General features: G+C 36.9%; 1 protein-coding gene across 1 annotated transcript; it reads left to right on the top strand.

The window, feature by feature from the left end:
* Positions 1-20,310, top strand: NFS1 (NFS1 cysteine desulfurase). Its single transcript, XM_007439500.3, has 13 exons — positions 1-131; positions 479-546; positions 1,482-1,598; positions 1,748-1,831; positions 8,574-8,726; positions 10,966-11,059; positions 12,276-12,410; positions 14,197-14,354; positions 15,862-15,967; positions 17,070-17,151; positions 17,828-17,911; positions 18,000-18,089; positions 18,459-20,310. The coding sequence occupies exons 1-13, from the start codon at positions 38-40 to the stop codon at positions 18,520-18,522; spliced, it is 1,329 nt and encodes a 442-aa protein (XP_007439562.1). The 5' UTR covers positions 1-37; the 3' UTR covers positions 18,523-20,310.
* The last annotated feature ends 622 nt before the right edge of the window (positions 20,311-20,932 follow it).

Below are 20,932 nucleotides of genomic sequence, written 5' to 3'. Positions count from 1 at the left end.
AGTTAAACGGTGTAGGGGGAAAAATACAAAAGAGGCGATGATGCTGATATTACGGCCGGCGGCATTGTGGGCTTCGAAAGGGCGGGTGGTTTTCCAAGGAAGGAGGTTTTCGAGGGCTCTGCACCCACAAGGTAACTGCTCGCTTTTTTTGAAGGACAGACCTGGCTGGACCTCAGCGGATCTGAGTGTGAAGTTGCAATAATTCGTAGGCATCTTCTTTCCAGGTTTAATGATATCTGCCTGCTGGGCGGCGTTCTCCCCCTTCCCTCTCTTCTGCTGTTGGCTAAGAGTACTCCCTACAAGGATAAAATAAAAAAGCTTGACACTCGCTGCGTGTGGCGCTTGAGCAGTATTTTTCTCTTGCATTTTGGAAGCAGGTTCGCATAAAGTGAGAAGCTTAGGAACGTGGAGTTCAGAGTCATTATTTCCCTCAATTTCAAAGTGCGTTTCTCAGGGTTATGTTGCTGTCTTTTGCTAGGTAAAGGCCACGTTGATGAGTCTTCACTCCGGCCACTATACATGGATGTCCAAGCAACTACCCCTCTGGTATGTGAACTAAATTCTGGTTTGGGAAGATTTTGTTCTTTACTGAGAGAAAAATAAAACTAAACTGTGTTTACAGGGTGGTCCTCTGCACAGTTGTTCAGAGACAAGTCCCATTGCAGTCAAATGATCCTTAGGAATAGACATTTAAATACTGCTTTTTCTCCAAGAGTTTAAGGTGGGTTATGTAGAGATCTCCCTTTATTTCTTCACACAACAGCAACCCTGTAGGGTAGGTTGGATTGAAAGTGAGTGTGACTGTCCCAAAGTCAATAAAGAGTTCCCATGGTTACAGGTGGCCTTGAATCTGGGGGTCCTTGTACAACACTTTAATCACTTTGTTGCACTGGCTCTGTGGTGGCTTCCACATGTTTTAGACAAAGCTTCCATCATCATCAGTCAGAGTGGTTAGAATAGTAGTAGTTGTAATCCAAAATATCTGGAGGTCTCAAAGTGGCCTACTATGGTTCATAAGGTTTGATCCATACACTCTCATATATTGTATTAACCCTCATTAGTGAGAAGATATGTTGACTTGAATGTTTACATCTTTATATCCATTTTTATTTTTAAAAAGTGCCTAATGCTATATGGATGTATATATATTAAAGCTGTGTAATGATCTGAATTCAAAGGAGAAAAATTATTTGGAGCATACAGGTACTCACATCTGTCAGAAACTTCTTAAATAAGCTGTACTGTCCTAGGAAAGGACATGCTTGATTTAAGGAGAGGCTGAAAGGTGCAATGTCCATGCCCCATATACTCTCCAAATAATCTTTCCCCCTTTGAATTAGGATCACTGCACTGCCCTACTATATATGCATCTACATGCACAGATTGCATCTCTGTTAACAGAACTGGATATTCCTGATATTCATGGGATTAAATAAGAACAAAACGAAGTAAAATGGGATGCTATGTATCTTGTGTTCTAGGACCCAAGGGTCTTGGATAGCATGTTACCTTATCTTGTGCATTACTATGGCAACCCGCACTCTAGAACTCATGCATATGGTTGGGAAAGTGAAACTGCAATGGAAAAAGCCAGACAGGTGAGAATATTGCTTTGTTCTTTCAATTAAATAATACATCTATTTCTGCTGCATTGTTTAAGCAATTTTGTTCTGAAAAATGTTACAGATTTTTTCTGAACAACTCTGCTCTAATTTATATTCTGGCATTCTTTTTTTATTCCCTCCAGCAAGTTGCTTCATTAATAGGAGCAGATCCTAGAGAAATAATTTTTACCAGTGGGGCAACAGAATCAAACAATATAGCAATTAAGGTAAATTAATATATTATAGTATTAATTGAAAATGTTATAAAAATAGTTCTTAGTCATTTGAGAATTAAACAATTGCTATTTTCCCTTTAGTTCTAAAGAAGACACAAGTTTGAATAAAGCAACACCAATGAATGACATATCCATATCTGTTTCTTTCTAGACTATAAATAAAAGTTATAACAAAGCTCAGAAATTCCATTTAAGATGTTGTATATGCAGTATATTTAAAGTCAGTGAACACTATATTTCTTTAAACAAAAATACTTTGAAATCTGTTATTTGAAATTTTCTATTGTGCATCTGCAAACTAGCATTATAGAACACTTTGAGATACAAAAGAATATTATAGCAAGATATGATGTTAAGGACACTTCATTTGATTCCTTATCCAGCCATTTTTCTTTCCCCTCCCCAAAGGAATCAGTCAGTATTCTATTGCCTCTGAGCATTTGTTTCCTAAAGGATTTTTTTGTTTGTTTGTAATTCTGTAAACCTTAGATTTTCCCTAAAGCATGATGTCTCCTTCTCTTGTGGACAGGTAGTCCTCAACTTACAACCATTCATTTAATGACCGTTCAAAGTTACAATGGCGCTGAAAAAAGTACTTATGACCAGTCCTTGCACATGCGACTGTCACAGTGTCTCCATGGTCACATGATGAAAATTTGGGTGCTTGGCAACCGGAATGATCTGGTCACATGATCACCATTTTCAATCTCCCCAGGGGCTTCCAACAAGCAAAGTCAATGGGGGAAGCCAGATTTGCTTAACCATGTGATTCGCCTAATGACTGTGGCAAAAAAGGTTGTAAAATCTGGCACAAATCACTTAACGACTGCATCGCTTAGTGACAGAAGTTCCAGTCCCAATTGTGGTTGTAAGTTAAGTTGAGGACTACCTGTAGAGGTCATGACATTTACACTAAGTAAAACTGAAATGTTTCCAGTGTTGTGGCCAAAACCTGACTCACTTAAATTGACTAAATCACTTTGAAGATACAACATAAATTTATTAAGCATGCAAATAATTACAGTGTATATCAGGCTTCCAGCAAAGCATTGACAACTTGCTGAGCAGCCTTGAATAAAAACAGAAACATAGCTTATATAGTTTTGGCCTGTTATATTACAAAGACAAGACACAGAAAGAAAGAGGCAGACATCCTGCAAATTATAGCATGACTTTGGAATGTTTTCAATAAGCCCATCTATGTAACACTATTATTTATCATTTCCTACTAGGTCAGCATTCTAGCTATACTAACTTGAGATATGGTCAGTAAATACAAACAATGTAGTTTCAGGGGCCGCTTGTTCCTGTCTTGTTTTTCCCCGTTGCCACTCCGGGTCAGTTCAGCTTACTGTGAACGTTTTGTTACAAGGACATTTTAAGCAGTTCACATATATGCGAGGGTGGGGGCCATCTTATAAGGTTGGTAGTGAATGCAGCTCACACTTTTACCATCACACCAGTTTAAAGGTTATCTGCATTACAATCTGCAATCTGTTTCCAAGGTTAGAGGAATTTTCTTTGGTAGCTGTGTCTCATTAAAATAATTTGCTTTTTGGAAAAAACTATTATTGTAACAATGACAGCTGGTAAATCATGGAATCACAGAGCTGGAAGAGAACTTAGAAGTAATCAAATCTACCCTCCCTGCTCAACTTAGGATCTTCTAAAGTATCTTTGACAGATAAACATCCAGCATTTCCTTGAAGACGTCTAGCAAACGAGAACTCAGTTCAGTTAGTGACAACTTGTAGTCAGGAAGTTCTTCCAAATGTGTAGCCTGAATCTGCTTTTTCTGTAATTTCAACCTTTTGGTCCTGGTCTTGCTCTCTGGTGCAATAGTCCATTCTTCTGTAAAACAATCTTTCAGACATTTGAAAAGTGATAGCATATCACTCGTCAGTAATTTTTTTCTTTTTTTATAATTTTTATTGAAAATTGTTATTACAATAGTAAAAGCAAATACAAACTAAACTCAGAGAAAAAAGAGAAATAGAAAGAATAAAACGTGCAAGGAAAGAAGAAGAAAAAGAAGAAAGTAAGAAAAAGAAAAGAAATATATAAATCTTCATCACAAGTATAAACAAATTTGATAACTCTTCACCCCCCTATAAGGTTACAAATAAATATCTCTTCTTCCCATAACCTACCCCTTATCTATTTGCAAATCTTTAAATCATCAACTTTTCAGGCCTGGCGTAAGCAAAAAGTCTGTAAAGGGTTACGAGTGCTTTATAGAAACATGTCTTATTTTAACCTTGGTCAAACAAACCAACTTTATATTCCTTCCTTCTAACAAACTTGATCTTTAATTTATTCAGATGTCATAGGATTTGGTCTCTCTTCAATTTTTCTTTTTCCCATCCCAAAGGCTTCTTTGAGGCTTTAGCAAACCTCTTTTGTAAATCCAGTAAAAAGTCATTATCCAGGTCATTCTTTTGGCTTGTCGCTTGTATTTCCACTTTAGCTGCCTTCTCTATCTTGTAAGCCACACTTTTTTTTGTTATTCAGTACTTTTGATTCTACTATTTCTGTATCAAGTAAAATTTGTTTCACATCCGTCATTCCTTCATTAGCATCTTTTGTTTTTGTTTTTTTATATATAATTTTTGTTAAAGTTTTTCCACAGGGTAAAAACAATACAAATTTTAAGTTAAAGATAACAGAAATAAAGAAAAGTAATAGAAAAGTGAAAAAGAAATAAAAAGAGATAGAAAAGAAGGAAAAAGCAAATAATAATAAAGAAATGGCTTCTGATCTTCTTAACAGCAGTTATAAGTACATTTATATTTTATCCTCTCTCTCTAAAGTTACATCAAAGTTTCCTTCTTTCCATAATCTACCGTTTCTAATAATCAAATCCATAAATCATCAGTTCATTTTTTTCTTTTTTCAACAAAAAGTCCATACGGAGTTTCCAGTCAATAATAAATGTAGTAATTGATCTTTCTCCAAGCAAACAACTTCATTGGTATCTTTTGGACATAGTCTATCCATGGAAGCAGACTTCATTGTTGACATTGCTGACATCGTAGCTACTAATTTCTGGCCCCATTCTTCAAAAATCTCCTTTAGTATTTCAAATGTTAGCATTTTGTGTCATATTGTAAATCCTTGTACTAACCAAAAACCAAAGGCAAGTTTACACTTTTTTTTTTCCTTTTCTGCCTGGAATCTTTAGTTCCCTCTAGTGTCCAGTTTCTGAAATCATAAAGTCTCAGATCTCTGTTACAACTTAAGATAACAAAACAATTTGGTTCCCGTGAAAAGCTGTGTATTTTGTTTAACTATTTCCAAAATCTTAAAGTAAAAGTCTCAATATTCCAAATTTGTCTGGACCCTTAATTCATTTATAACTTTCTTAGATCAAAATGTTATTTAGCTTTTTGCCATTTATTCCAATTCTTTTAAGTTCTTAAACTTACAGTTAAATTTTCTTTTGTTCAAGAAGGAAGGTAAAGTCATCAGGTGGCTTTTAAAACTTGTCATTCCAAAGATCTTTAATAGCCTTAGGATAGTTAAATAAGCAATTTCTGAAAGTGATTTGAAAGTGAAGTTAGCAAACTCACTGTCCTTTAAAAGGCTCCACCATGGCTGTGAGCATAATGGTTGATCCCTTCATCTTCCAATGCTCAAACCTGCGGAAGACTGCTTTCCTGCAGTCTTCTCACTAGGAGCAGCTGTCCAGAGCACATGTGTGTAATCTCCTCTCCTCTACCTGTCCGGAGAGGTTCTGAAGAACCGGTCTAGTCACTGGTGGTTCTTCAGTCTTTGTCACAGTCATTGTCTTCGCTCTTTTGGAGACATTTAGTTTGCCATGCCTCCTCTAGAAGTTGTTTTTTCTGTGGACAAAACATGTGTGATTCGTTTAACTATTCCTCATAGGGCTTCATTTCCAGACCTTTCATCATATTGGCAGCTTTCTTTTGAATTTGTTTCAATCTGTCACTGTCCTTTTTGAACTATGATGCTCAGAACTGGTTACAGTATTCCAAATACTCTCCATGATCTGGATTCTGTGAACCTGTTTACGCATCCCAACATAACATTGCTTTCTTAGAGCTGGCTCATGTTTAATTTGTGGTTAGCAAAGATACCCAGCACCCTTTCACGTGTATACTGTCTAGCCAGTCTTGTCCTTTACTTGTATCTTACCTTTTTCCTACCCAGATACAGAGTGTTACATTTCTCCCTGTTAAATTTCATCCTATTAATTTCATCTACTATTCAAGCCTACCTGTATCTTCTTTTAATCTTCTCTCTTTTGTCTAAATTATTACCCATCTCTCCCAGCTTTGATTCATCTGCAAATTTTGTAAGTTTTCCCTTAACTCTCTCAACCAAGTCATTGATAAAGTGTTTATATAGCTCAGGGCCCTAGATACAGACACTCAGTGGCTGAATTGAAGCTATTATTGAGCTCCATTAATGAGCACTCTCTGGAGATGATCATTCAGCTAACTGCAAGTTCATCTAACAGTAGTATTATCTTGCCTGTATTTTACTATTTTGTTAGAGATTATCATGAGGCACTCTGTCAAAGGCTTTGCTGAGGTCCAGATTTACTATGTCTGTGGCATTCCCCTGATTTACTAAGCTAGTACCTCTGTCAAAGAAAGAACTAAGGTTAAGCTGCATGATTTGTTTGTGACAAATGCTAGCGCCTGTTAATTGTAGCTTGCCTCTCCAAGTGTTCATAAACCAGTTGCTTGATAATCTGTTCAAAGACCTTGACCAATATACAGGTGAAACTCAAAAAATTAGAATATCGTGCAAATGTTCATTTATATCAGTAAGGCAACTCAAAAGGTGAAACCAATATATGAGATAGACGCATTACATGCAAAGCGAGATATGTCAAGCCTTACTTTGGTATAATTGTGATGATTATGGCGTACAGCTTATGAAAACCCCAAATTCACAATCTCAGAAAATTAGAATATTACATGACATCAATATCACAAGGATTGGAAATAGAACCATATCGGACCTCTGCAAAGTATAAGCATGCATATGTACTCAGTACTTGGTTTGGGCCCCTTTTGCAGCAATGACTGCCGCAATGCGGCGTGGCATGGATGCTATCAGCCTGTGGCACTGCTGAGGTGTTATGGAAGACCAGGATGCTTTAATAGCGGCCTTCAGCTCCGCTGCATTGTTCGGTCTCATGTCCCTCATCTTTCTCTTGGCAATGCCCCATAGATTCTCTATGGGGTTCAGGTCAGGCGAGTTTGCTGGCCAATCAAGCACAGTAATCCCATGGTCAGTGAACCAGGTTTTGGTACTTTTGGCAGTGTGGGCAGGTGCCAAGTCCTGCTGGAAAATGAAGTCAGCATCCCCATAAAGCTCGTCTGTGGAAGGAAGCATGAAGTGCTCCAAAATCTCCTGGTAGACGGCTGCATTGACCCTGGACTTAATGAAGCACAGTGGACCAACACCAGCAGATGACATGGCTCCCCAAATCAACACAGACTGTGGAAACTTCACATTGGACTTCAAGCATCGTGCATTGTGTGCCTCTCCATTCTTCCTCCAGACTCTGGGTCCTTGGTTCCCAAATGAGATGCAAAAGTTGCTCTCATCAGAAAAGAGGACTTTGGACCACTGGGCAACAGACCAGTTCTTTTTTTCTGTAGCCCAGGTAAGACGCTTCTGATGTTGTTTGTTGTTCAGGAGCGGCTTGACAAGAGGAATACGACATTTGAAGCCCATGTCCAGGATCCGTCTGTGTGTGGTGGCTCTTGATGCACTAACTCCAGCCTCAGTCCACTCCTTGTGAAAGTCCCCAACACTTTTGAATGGCCTTTTCCTGACAATCCTCTCCAGGCTGCAGTCATCCCTGCTGCTTGTGCACCTTTTTCTTCCACACTTTTCCCTTCCACATAACCTTCTATTGATGTGCTTTGATACAGCACTTTGGGAACATCCAACTTCTTTTGCAATTACCTTTTGGGGCTTTCCCTCCTTATGGAGGGTGTCAGTGATAGTTTTCTGCACAACTGTCAGGTCAGCAGTCTTTCCCATGATTGTGATTCCTACTGAACCAGTCTGAGAGACCATTTAAAGGCTCAGGAACCCTTTGCAGGTGTTATGGATTCATTAGTTGATTAGAGTGGGACACTTTGAGCCTAGAATATTGAACCTTTTCACACAATTCTAATTTTCTGAGATTGTGAATTTGGGGTTTTCATAAGCTGTACGCCATAATCATCACAATTATACCAAAGTAAGGCTTGACATATCTCGCTTTGCATGTAATGTGTCTATCTCATATATTGGTTTCACCTTTTGAGTTGCCTTACTGACATAAATGAACATTTGCACGATATTCTAATTTTTCGAGTTTCACCTGTAGTTGTCAAGCTGACAGGCCTGTAGTTTTCCTGATCATCCTCCTTTTTGAAGTTGGAGATGACATTTACTCTTCTCCAGTCTTCTACTTGACTGAATTAAAGCCAAAATCAAATTGTAATTGTATACATACATACTTGAAATTCCCCTGAGTTTAATTACTTTCATGTAAGTGCAGAACTACAGCATGCATATTTCATTGGAAACAAGTCTTGTTGAAGTCACTAGGATTTATTTCTGAATAGGCAATTTCAAAATTTTGGTGACAGTTGCCTAAAGCCTTAAGAGAAATGAGAATTTTACATTTCTAATTTAATGTTCATAAAAACTACTGCTTGTCATCACTTTTGATCAAAATCTTTTTTCTTTTATCAATTTAAAGGGTGTTGGAAGATTTTATAAATCCAGAAAGAAACATATAATTACAACACAAACTGAACACAAATGTGTACTAGATTCTTGTCGTGCCCTAGAAGCTGAGGGCTTTCGAGTCACTTACTTGCCTGTAAAGAAAAATGGCATTATAGATTTAAAGGTAAATTATTTACTTTCAAATATTTATGCATATGAGGAATAGAGTGCTGTTTCACATTTTTGCTGTCCTCATTAGTCTTAGTATAGTTTGCTGCAGAGAATTTCCTCAATAAAAACAAACCAAATGTTTGTTAGGTAGAAGTGTTAGAACTGATATTCAGGCTGTTAATCATTTCCAGTGGATCTAATTATGTTAATAAATGCAATTAAAAACATAGTAAGCATGTTGCTCTCATACTGAAATAATTTGATTAAAAGTTAATGGTTTAATTGTTAAGACACAATTTTAAAAATACTAAGACCATACTGTACTCAGTCTCATGGAACTGTTGAATAAGCATACATAGGACTACATCAAAGAACTTTTATTTATTTATTTAAATCTTGCATATTCTGCTTTTTTACCTCAGCAAGAATCTTGGCCAGGGATTCCATTTAAAGATAGAAATTATACAGTCATCATAATTTTAAAGAAATTAAGGAAAGCTTGAAAAACATGGCTTCTTGACTTCTTTCCTTATCCTTACCAGGAGGGGCCATAGGAGGCATATATATTTTATTTTGTGTAACAAAGTAATGTTCTGTATGTATGTATATTTTGGTTCTATTGTGTTGTCTCTGCATTTGTACACTGGGAACATGGGGAAGGCTACATATGCTTTGTTCTAGGTCATGTGACTAGGATGGAAGGGGGCTTAGAATGGAGCAGTCACCAACCTTCTTAGCCACTGCCCAACTGCCTCTCCCTTAGGGATACACTGGGGGAAATTTTGAGGATTTTCTTTTCATAGCCTCCAACCTACTCCAGCCATTTTCAAACTTAATCTTTATTTTGTATACTTTTCCTCACACACCAATCTTGGACCTATTTTATTCAGCTTTCAGAGAGTTATCCTCCTGAAAGACAGATAAACTCCACAGATTCTTTTTGTAATTTCTTTCCAGCTTTAAAAATTCAAATAGTCAGGATCTGAAGGGCTGTATGTAGTTTTATATATGAGCATAGAGTTTTTGCAGCCATCTTTTATCTTTTTTAGTATAATTCTATATATTGTTCTCTATGTTATATTTCTAAAACAGTTGTTAAGCCAGTTGAACAAAATCCATGAAAACAAAAGGTCTATCAGTAGAATATTGCAGTGTGGGAAGAAATACTTTGTTTTCCTTGATTTTAGAATTACTTGACCACTGGGAGGCAGTGTATGACTAGTTTCATTCTTATTGAGACTCATCAGGTATAGCAGCCATTATAGTTAATCTCTCTTGTGGAGTGGTAGAATCATGGGACCTGTAGTATATGGGCATGACATAAAATAACAGCTCTATCTCTCTAGTCTCTCAAATAAGGAAGATGTATACAATGCATAGTTTGTTTTCCTTGGGTTGCTCAAGAGGCTCGCAAACTATGTCAAACTTGAACTACATAGATCCAAGCCCTGAGGGTGCCACACTGCGATCCCAGATTTGAATTAGATTGATCTGAGCCCTGAGGGGTGCCATGCTGCAATCCTGGATGAGCCCCCAAATTGTTGCCTTTAAAACTCAGGCACCTGAGCTTGGCGTGGAGCTGATAAAAATAAACTTTGATCCCTGCATTGGGGAGAGAGACTAACTTTGCAAAGTGGCTTTTTTGCCCCTCCTGGCAGCACGAATCACGAGTAATTCAGGCAAAGTGAAAAGTATTTATTAAAGTGGGCCAAGTGTTTATATAGAGTACAGAAATAAATGATGCATACATTTGATATATGTGATGTGTCAGAAAGCAACAAATCAAACAATAAGAGACTTTAATTAGATGTGAGAATTAAACAATAGAAAACACTGATCCTAGATAACGTTCCAAAGGTGGCAGATTTATGGGTTATGTCACCCCCTTTTCCAGTTGAGTTTATATCTTTCTTAATACTTGCAAGTGCATTCAAGGACACCCAGAATACGCTCCCTATTGTTTAGTTGCTGGAAAAGCTAGAAGAAATGGGCCTTTGGCTAAAAAGAAAACATGGTTTCCTGAACTTCAAAAGGAAGCATGGATGCCATGCTAAAATCACCTTTATTAAAAAGCTAATAATGGAGCCTAACATACTTTGTACTTTCAAAGGTAACAATACTTTGAGATTAGAACAAGCTATTTTGAGATTTCAGTAGCCGATTCTGAGCTTGACCCAGCCCATTTCACCTGTTTTGAACTTGAACTGTTTTGAACATCTCTAATTATTTCCCTCTTATATGATTTTCACCAGGAACTGAAAAATGCAATACAACCTGACACAAGCCTAGTGTCAGTAATGACTGTGAATAATGAAATAGGAGTGAAACAGCCAATTACTGATATAGGTACGTAGACATGAATTGTGATCTCTGCTCTAAATAATAGCTTGTGTGAAACATCGGAGGAATGGTCATATATAGGTTAACCTGGATTAATTGGTTAAAACTGACCACAGCTTTATTACTTAGAGACAATATAGGTAGTCCATACCTATGGAGAGGGTGCGCAGGGATAAGCAAAGGTGAGAGGGAGGTGTGGCAAGGTTTGGGGAGGGTGTGAGGGAAATGCGGCAAGGCTCAGGGAGGGCGTGCAGGAGTGGGAAGTGGCCGTGCAGTATGAGCGCAGAGTGGCTGAGTGAGGGTGGCTGGGTGGGGGAAACTTATCCCAGCAACTTGTAACCTTCCCTGCTGGCTTCCTCATTGACTTTCTGGAATTGACTTTCCTGATTGACTTTCTGGGAGGGCAGAGAAGGTCATAAATGGCAATCACATGATAGCGGGGCACTGCAACTGGTCATAAGTGTGAGCCAGTTGCCAAGTGCCCAGATTGCAATCACATGACTGCGGGGGTGCTGGGATAGCCGGAACTCTGAGGACTGGTCATAACTACCATTTGTTCAGCACGGTCATAACTTTGAATGGTCGCCGAACAAATGGTTGTAAGTCAAGAACTACCTGTATCTCAGTTTATTGCCGCCAGCTCCTGTCATGAAAAGTTAGTAATGTAAATCAGTTGGAAATGTAAATCAGTTGGAAATCAACAACTGAAAATCTGATACAAAGAAAATACAAGAATGTTGTTATGAGAAAGGCAAAAGTATTGCATCTCTTAATTCTACCAGTAAGTAAAATTCTCCTGCAGCCATTTTATCTAGTGGCTGACTTCTGTGTACAGTATAACATATTAAGGAATTCTGGGTTTATGAACTCTAGACAGGAGAAGTTAACTTAGAAACAACAAAAACACATTTCCATTGGGTTTTCTACTAGCTTTTCTTTTGGAGCTTCTCACTAGCTTCCAGGGCAGATGCTAGACTCAGATAGCAGGAAGTGAATTAATTAGTGAGCTGCCTCCTTCCCTATATTAGAGATAGACAAGGGATGCTTCCCATAAATTTGAATCAAGGACTTCTAATAAATGAGGAGAAAACAATTCCTTTGATTAATCCTGAAAATTATCCTTGAATTCCAGGCTGAAGTCTCTTTGAGATAAAGATTAGTTTCTATATTTGAAATACTGATTTTAAGATGAAGAAATAACTTTTTTTTTTTTCAATTCCAGGTGACATCTGCAGTTCCAATAAAGTTTTTTTTCATACAGATGCTGCACAGGCAGTTGGAAAAATCCCCCTGGATGTCAATGATATGAAAATTGATTTAATGAGCATAAGTGGCCATAAAATTTATGGTCCCAAAGGTATTAGTATTTTGTGAGGCATTATATTTAAGGAAGAAACAGTAATCATTGCATAAATGTTTTAATTGCTATGAGCTGTGCTTCATTGTAGCTGCCCTAAGATTATGGAGTGACTAACACTGAAGTGGGAGCTCATTATTCTTTATTTACTTTTTAGAAATACAGGTAGTCCCCAGTTTAAGAACGGGTTCCGTTCCCAAGGTCTGTCCTTAAGTTGAATTTGTATGTAAGCTGGAACAGGATTATTGTATAAAACTGTGTAAGTAGCATTGTGTAATTAACTCGAACCATTGTGTATTTAACTCAAATTTTGCTACAATAAGCTCCGTTCTTAACTATGGATTGTCCTTAAACTGGGACTATCTGTATTTAAAGACTACTTTTGAAAAAGGCAATAACATCTTGAGGCATTATTTTAACAGAATGGTAGAATTTTCTTTGTTGTAAATCTTAAGCTTTAAGCAAGAAAAGTAGCATGTAAATATTTTAAAATTGTGTTGAATATTAATTATTTATTTTACAATAGCATTGATCCAATTATTCTGTTATAATCTAGGAAGTATTTAGATTTTCAGCTCTTTTCTCTGCATCAATTTCAAATCCAGAGTAACCATGCCTTAGTATTTAGCAATGACTAAATGCTAAGCTCATGCTCTCTTAAAGCAAACAGACAAAGAAGAATGGTTAGATTATTTAAATATATTGCCACTTTATATGCATAACTGACAGTAAACTTGTCCCCAAGATGATTAAGCTAAAACTAGTAAATATTGAGTGTTAATTCCCCCACTGCCCTTGTAGGTGTGAAATTCAGGGTGAAGTGGTTATACAGTAAAGTCAACTTGTTCCTAAATCAGAACTTTTATTAAGATATATAAAAAGTACAAATCAAATACAAATCAAAAAGAATAGAAAAGAAAGAAGATAGAACTCAAAGGAAAAAAGTTAAAATAGTGAGAATAGGTAGAAAAATGAAACAGAAAATGACTTCCGACTATCTCCAATACAGATATGAGTAGCTTGTTACTAAGTCCAAGTCAACTAATTTACATTTTAATGTAAATGAATTTCTTCTGAGCACTATTGCTGCAGCAAGCATAGCCTGGTTTCCTGTATTATGGTTTTGTTATACTAGGTGTATGAAGCTTTCTAAATTGGGGTAACAGCCTAAATTTAGAAGCTGAGTAAGTCTGCCTATTCACATATTTTATACCAGACTACAGTGACAGGTTTTTATATTTTTAGCATCCCCCCCTCTTTTCCTTCCTTCCTTCCTTCCTTCCTTCCTTCCTTCCTTCCTTCCTTCCTTCCTTCCTTCCTCCCTTCCTCCCTTCCTCCCTCCCTTCCTCCCTTCCTCCCTTCCTTCTTCCCCTCCCTCCCTCCCTCCCTCCCTCCCTCCCTCCCCTCTTTCTTTCTTTCTTTCTTTCTTTCTTTCTTTCTTTCTTTCTTTCTTTCTTTCCTTCCTTCCTTCCTTCCTTCCTTCCTTCCTTCCTTCCTTCCTTCCTTTCTTCCTTTCTTCCTTTCTTCCTTTCTTCATTACAATCACACACAGAATTGTAAGCACTTCAGCCCTTTGATTTGGCATGGATTGATGGAGTAATACACTTGGCTTTTGGATTACTGATGCTATGTTTAGAGTTTTGAAGAAAGTCTCCTAGTTAGAGATGGAAATTGCTAAGAAAAACTAAGAATTTTGATGAAAATTTTCTTTTTTGCATATTTGCAAGCCCCTGAAATATTCAGGAACTTATATTTGAACTGAACAAAAATTATTTGTGTGTTTAAGGGGTTGGTGCAATTTATGTCCGGCGGCGACCAAGAGTAAGAGTGGAACCTATACAGAATGGAGGAGGTCAAGAGCGAGGATTACGTTCTGGAACTGTGCCAACTCCGTTAGCAGTTGGCCTTGGGGCAGCTTGTGAATTGGCACAGCAAGAAATGGAGGTAAAAAGAGTGATTCAGTTTCTCTGTGTAGCCTCTCTACAGCCTATTTAGTGCTGTTTCTGTTTTTGACATTCTTTAGCGTGGTTATATATAGTGAATGTCTACAATATTGTTATGTAATGATCTGGAATTGGATTTAATATATCCCTTTGCCTATTGAATTATTTTGATCTGCATTTCATTCTAAATTTTCAAAAAAAAATGCAAAGTGCACTTTGTTTTAGTAGTGACTAAAATTCAGTTATTTGTTGAATTGTCTTAATTTGCTGAGTGTATCTATTATGTGTCTTGTGACCCCCAGTTCACAGGCCTTTTTTTCCGAGTCTCCTCTCTTGGTACTGGTAAGAAAAAAAGTTTGACAGTTTTTGTGACCACCAATATTGAGGCAAATTTTATTGGGTTTTTTTCCTTTTTTTACAGGTGTCTCTTTTTTGCTTATCTAGCAATTCTAAATAAATAAACATTTATTTATATCTACATTGCCATTTACGTATTCTTTATTATACAGAAGCAAAAAGCATACAGGTAGTCCTCAATTAACAACCACTCGTTCAGTGACCATTCAAAGTTACGATGGCGCTGAACAAGTGGTACTTACTGGTCCTCAAAGTTGTGGCCGTCGCAGCACCCCTGCAGTCACATGATCGTGATTTGGGCGCTTGGCAACTGGCTCGTACTTATGACGGTTGCAGCGTCCCACAAAGTCAATGAGGAAACTGGCAGGTAAGGTCGCAATTTGCTCCCGCTCCTGTTGCTTTTTCTCCCGAAGTTCCCTGCTATGGAGCATGAGATCCCAGAGATCTCGTACTTTATAGTACGCGCCCACCCAGAGCACCCCCCACATGCACTCTGTAGCACATGCCCGGCTGCACTCGTGCTGGGCACAGCACCCACCTGTGCACCCACCCACACTCCGTGGGACTCTCCCACCTGGCTACACTTGCACCAGGCTGTAGCACCCCCCAATCTACCTGTACTCTGTAGAACTCCCACCCGCCAACCTGCTTGTGAGCCACTTAAGGAAAGGCTTGTTGTGACCAGGACTTGCAACTTCTTGCTGGCTTCCCAGTGACTTTGCTTGTTGGAAGCTGGCAGGAAGTCACAAGTTGTGGTCGTGTGAGGTACTCGCTTAACAAACCACAATCCTCGCTTAACAACAGCAATGGAGATTTCTGGGATTGCTGTCACTAAGTAATGCAGTCATGTGACATCACACTTTATGACTGCATCGCTTAGCGATGGAAATTCTGGTCCCAATTACTGTCGTTAAGCAAGGAGTATATCAAAGCAATTTGTCAATATTACATTGATAACAGAAACTTTTATGATTAATGTATGGATTAAAAAAAACCTGTTATTTTTGGGTTTTGATAGTGTCAATGTGTTCTGTTTTCTAGTCCTCTCTAATAATGAAACTACATATGACTAATGAGGCAATTAGAGTAAACTGGTCAGAGCTCAACTTCATTGTGATAAATTATCTAATTCGTTCTTGTTTCTTTTCTAGTATGACCATAAACGAATCAGCTTATTGGCTGATAGGCTAATCACGAAAATAATGTCAGAAATTCCTGATGTGGTAATGAATGGAGACCCAGTGCATCGTTATCCAGGTATTATTAGCAGAATGTTGAGCTTTGTCATTATTATTCATTTATTGACTTAAATTTAACTTAATAAATATTTTCTTTTTTAAAAGCATTTTTGTAGCATTGAAACCCTCTGAAATCCGACTTAAATATATATATCTAGAGCAGAAGAACTGTTTTAGAATTGAAGATAACTTTACACAGTAGTTCCATGCAGTGCCTAACCCCAAAAGACAAAACTAACAAAATTCTCTTTCCTTATAGCTTCACTTCAGTGAAGATGCAATGTGTGTGTGTGTGTGTATGTACTGTATAAGTAGGACAAATTGAGAGATAAAATTGTAGCGACATCAGAGCTAAAGTGTAGGTTGGCTCAATTATCACAACATAGTTTATCTGTTTAACATATAAGTATTTGAAATTAGAATAAAATACAGGTAGTTCCCAGTTTAAGAATGAGTTCTGTTCCCAAGGTCTGTCCTTAAGTCGAATTTGTATGTAAGCTGTAACAGTATTATTGTATAATACTGTATAAGTAGTATTGTGTAATTAACTCCAACTATTGTGTATTTAACTTGAACCACTGTGTATTTAACTCAAATTTTGCTACAGCAGGCTCTATTGTTAACTATGGATCATCTGTAACCTGGGCACTTTTAACCTGGGGGCTACCTGTTACTCCAAATATGGTAATTTGTGGGATATTTGATTTTGAAACATAATTCAATAGTGTTATCTCCTTTAATACTAACCAGCTGTTGCTCTGTAATGCCCAGTGTGTTGCAAACTACACATAATTTTAATTATGTTCTATATGTGTTCTCAAAAAATAACTTTTAAATAGGATATCAGGATAACCCCAGTGTGTGGAAACAAGGAACAAAGAAGAATCCTCTTATAGTCAAGAAATACCTTGTTACATTTTTCTGTGCCATCTTCATAGTTGACTGGCTTTAAGTGTTTTATAATAACAGCTGCGGCATAACAGATTGCTTGAATATATAACTACATTAATTTTCATATCTGCTGTATAAAACACAAGATTCCTGTAAAGAAGAGGAGTTCTAAATACTGAAGGTTATTTAAGGCTATTAAATAATATGACTTTGCTCTGTTAACTATGCAGGCTGCATCAATTTATCTTTTGCATATGTGGAAGGGGAAAGCTTGCTGATGGCCCTGAAAGATGTGGCACTCTCTTCTGGAAGGTATAACTTTGTATGTAAAATGACACATGATTCAGTTTATTCAGTTTCCAGAGGAGAGACTGCTGTGAATTCCCAAAGAAAATGGCATTTTGAAAGAAGAGGAGAATAAAAGAGGCTTAATCTAGCACTAAAAATCTAGGCTGCACATGTATTCCTTCTATCAAGAATCTTCTTTTTAATTATGCATGGCATTGATTTGCTTCCACTCATTACAAAATTCCTTTTAAAATTTCAGGTTCCTTTTTAAAATCTGTAGATATGTGCTAAACTGAATAAGCTAACAATAAGGTTTTGTTGTTGAGAGGTGAATCCATGAGATAGTTAATTCTTTTTGCTTAATCTTTTGCTTCTCAGTTATATTAATAATTTAAATGCTCCAATTAATCCATGAGATAGTTAGTTCCAATGATCCTGTTCACATTTAATTCTTTTGACTATATTGTCCTATATATGCCCCCCCCCTTTTTTTTTATTTTGCTTCTGCATTCCTTGATTTTGCAAAGTAAATCCTCTTTTTGGAGAAACATGTCACTTTCAGTAGTACCAGGTTATCCAAAGTAGTTTGGATAAAAGTTATAAAGCAGGTATATTCAGAACATTCCAAACTGTAGTCTGCTGTTTTCATGTCTACTCTTGCTCTGCATTAAAACAAAGTGTCTTATTATTTTCTTATTAGTGCTTGTACATCTGCATCTTTGGAACCGTCATACGTATTGCGTGCAATCGGAACAGATGAAGACTTGGCTCACTCATCCATAAGGCAAGGGTTATTCTGCCAAAAGCAAAATTGCTTGTCATCTTTGTGCGTATAATGTATTGTACTTGATTTGTGTTTTGCTTTATTTCAGATTTGGAATTGGACGTTTCACTACTGAAGAAGAAGTAGATTATACTGTAAATAAATGCATACAGCATGTCAAAAGATTAAGAGAAATGAGGTAAAATACTTCTTTTTATTAAACATAGTATTTTTTATTTATTTAAAATTAAATTTAGATAAAGATTGTGGAGTGAATGAGATTATTTGTTATCATCTTCAGCTGTGGCTGCTGTGAAATCAGATCTATATAGCAAATTGACATAGCTGTTACATAGGGCCTGTATGTATGCTTTGTCATTAGAATTATACTAATATGTTATATGTAGTATTCAGATCTAAAGTGGGCAATGATGTTTTGGATCCGTCATGGGTATCCTTGCTGTACCTGTCAGCAGTTGCTTGAAAAAAAGTGTTATTATTTCTGTTATGTCAAATATAATTTGTAGTTCTGACGAATTGACATTTGATTTTTCTTCTCATTTTACAGCCCACTATGGGAAATGGTACAGGATGGAATTGATTTGAAGAGCATTAAATGGACACAGCATTAAAATGCTTATATTGGACTGCATGGTTATGGATTAAATGATAGTTTCTGTACATTCCTGAGGAAAAGGCCATTGTTTAAAGTGCGGAATCCCTGGGTGACCACGAAATGCTCTTTTTAAATATAGAGCCTGAAAACTAATTCTAAGACAAAGTTTTGTTAAGTGTCCATTAACTTTCACATAAAGAAGTATACAAGGATATAAAGTTTTCTGATGCCAAAGAAGTTGCAGTACTTTTATTTTTGAGGTGATCTTGTTGCAGCCTTGTTGAGTCTTCAGAATTGTATCATTGTGGAAAAATGTTTTTTTTGTTTGTTTCTTCTGTAAGTATCATGAGGCATGACTCTGAATATATTTTATCAACAAGTTATCTTGCAGATATATATTATACATTCAGAAATAATCTTTCTTATAGAAGGCAGTCTTCCTTACAAAATCCCATGTCTTATGCTTAAGTACTAGTGCTTGTTATGTAGCAGTGAGTATGCTAAGCTAACTCATGAATGCAGATCTCCCTACATAAAATTCAAGTCCTTTTAAAAAAATATTTTAAATATTTTTAAAATACTTCTGTTTCTTCTGATACTTCCTGAGTTGACCCTATATTATATTATCCCAAAGCATATATTATGTACAGAATTTAGAAGACAATGCAGTGAGCTGTGATAACTGGAATTCTGTATGTCATTGCTTTACTTTCAAGTGAAAGTGAAAGAATTTAATGTTACGTATTTCATGTAGTCAACATATTTTTTTAAGGTGATATAAGAGGGTGCTGGGTTAAAAAAAGATCATATTTGTTTGGAAATGGCCTGCTGTATACAAGGCTGTATACTTTGTTCATATTCATTCAAAAATACTTGTTACTTTTTGCCTGAATGAGGCTGATGAGGCTAGTACTCCTCGAATTCTGAGGTTCTATTTACCTTAGACTGAATCTTCTGCTATTCCTTATCCAATGATGCTGCTGCAGACCATCACAGGAACCTGAAATGCCCTAGCTATGTGGAAAGCAGTCATCTTAAATGGTATCCCAGATATTTTTGTGGTGCCATGCCAGTTATTACATCCATTTTGTGACAGATGGGGGGAAAAAAACAATCCATGGAGCCCCAATCAGGTTTAGTATCACCATCCCCTTTTAGAGGCTTCATTCTGTTTGTGCAGAATGCACAGGCAGACAGGCGATAGAATTAAGCTTATATTAACCCTCTCTTTCTGGTTCACACAATATATGGAGTTATAGATAAGTGATTCAACAATTAATTTTGGATAAGTTCAAATTAATTGATCCAGTAAAATGTGTCACACAAAAACAACTGTGGTCTAAATTCTGTTGGATTAATTTAGGATTATAATACTGCACAGAGAGACATATGTTTAATTAGTAGATGTGTCTGTATTTATTTCCTTGCTTACTTAAATAGATGCAAGAAGATAGTCTGTTGTGTGTACTGACATTTGAATTATTTATTTGACTTACACTCTTCTACTCTGGTGGCTATTCAAGAAGGCAACAATATTTTTAAAGTTAAACATAAAATTAACAATAAAATTAATATTAAGCATACATTAATAATTATAAACATAGCAAAAAAATATGTGCCTTTTCAGATTTCTCTTCCTTTGCGCACCTGTAGCTCCAGTTCTAAATTGCTAGCATTAGATGGCTCACCAGTGTGCTAGGAACCATTAGTCTTATATACCAATCAAAATTCCCTTGAGATAGAGAGACAGACAGACAGACAGACACACACACACACATACTGTATATACACACATGCATACACATTTTCAAGATAAGGCTTATAGCAAAGCTCTATTCAAGTACAATTAGAGTTTATGGATGTGAGATCTCAACACACAGTATTATAGAAGAGATTCATTTGGAACTTGTTCTTTGTTTAAGAATGTTCCTGATAGCATAGGTACAAAAAAGGGAAAAATATGCTGTGCAAGTTAAGAAAACAGGGAGTTGATAAAAATGTGCTGTGTTAAATGAACACAATTATTTTTCATGATGATTCTACTGAAAAAGTTTTTAATAAAAATGGTACTTCAGTTGTAACTGAACTTTCTGACTGAAGTTGTCAATCAGTGGAACAGGCTGCCACATGAGACGTGATCTCCTTTGCTAGAAGTCTTCAAACAGAGGCTGGATGGTCATCTGTCAGATGCTCTAGTGGAACCTGCACTGAGTCATGGTTTGGATTAGGTACCTCTATCATAATTTCCCCTTCATGGATCACTGCCTTGTCGTGGCGAAGGGGCTTGTGTAACTCAGTGAAGCCATGAGCTATACCGTGCAGGGCCACCCAAGACGGACAGGTCATGACAGAGAGTTCTGACAAAATGTGGTCCACTGGAGAAGGAAATGGCAACCCACTCCAGTATCCTTGTCAAGAAAACCCCA

This window comes from Python bivittatus, unplaced genomic scaffold (genome assembly GCF_059951505.1).
Source record: "Python bivittatus isolate LINGU-HERP-01145 unplaced genomic scaffold, Pbiv_v1 ctg000700_np1212, whole genome shotgun sequence".
Taxonomy (NCBI): Eukaryota; Metazoa; Chordata; class Lepidosauria; order Squamata; family Pythonidae; genus Python; species Python bivittatus.
Note: the sequence above shows the minus strand (reverse complement) of the source record. Positions and strands in the feature narration are given on the sequence as shown.

Bases quoted from the DNA above. Each gene is read 5' to 3' on its own strand.
- NFS1 (XM_007439500.3), top strand. From the start codon at position 38: ATGATGCTGATATTACGGCCGGCGGCATTGTGGGCTTCGAAAGGGCGG. The intron at 132-478 runs GTAACTGCTCGC...GTCTTTTGCTAG, and splicing joins GAGGGCTCTGCACCCACAAG to GTAAAGGCCACGTTGATGAG. The intron at 18,090-18,458 runs GTAAAATACTTC...CTCATTTTACAG, and splicing joins AAAAGATTAAGAGAAATGAG to CCCACTATGGGAAATGGTAC.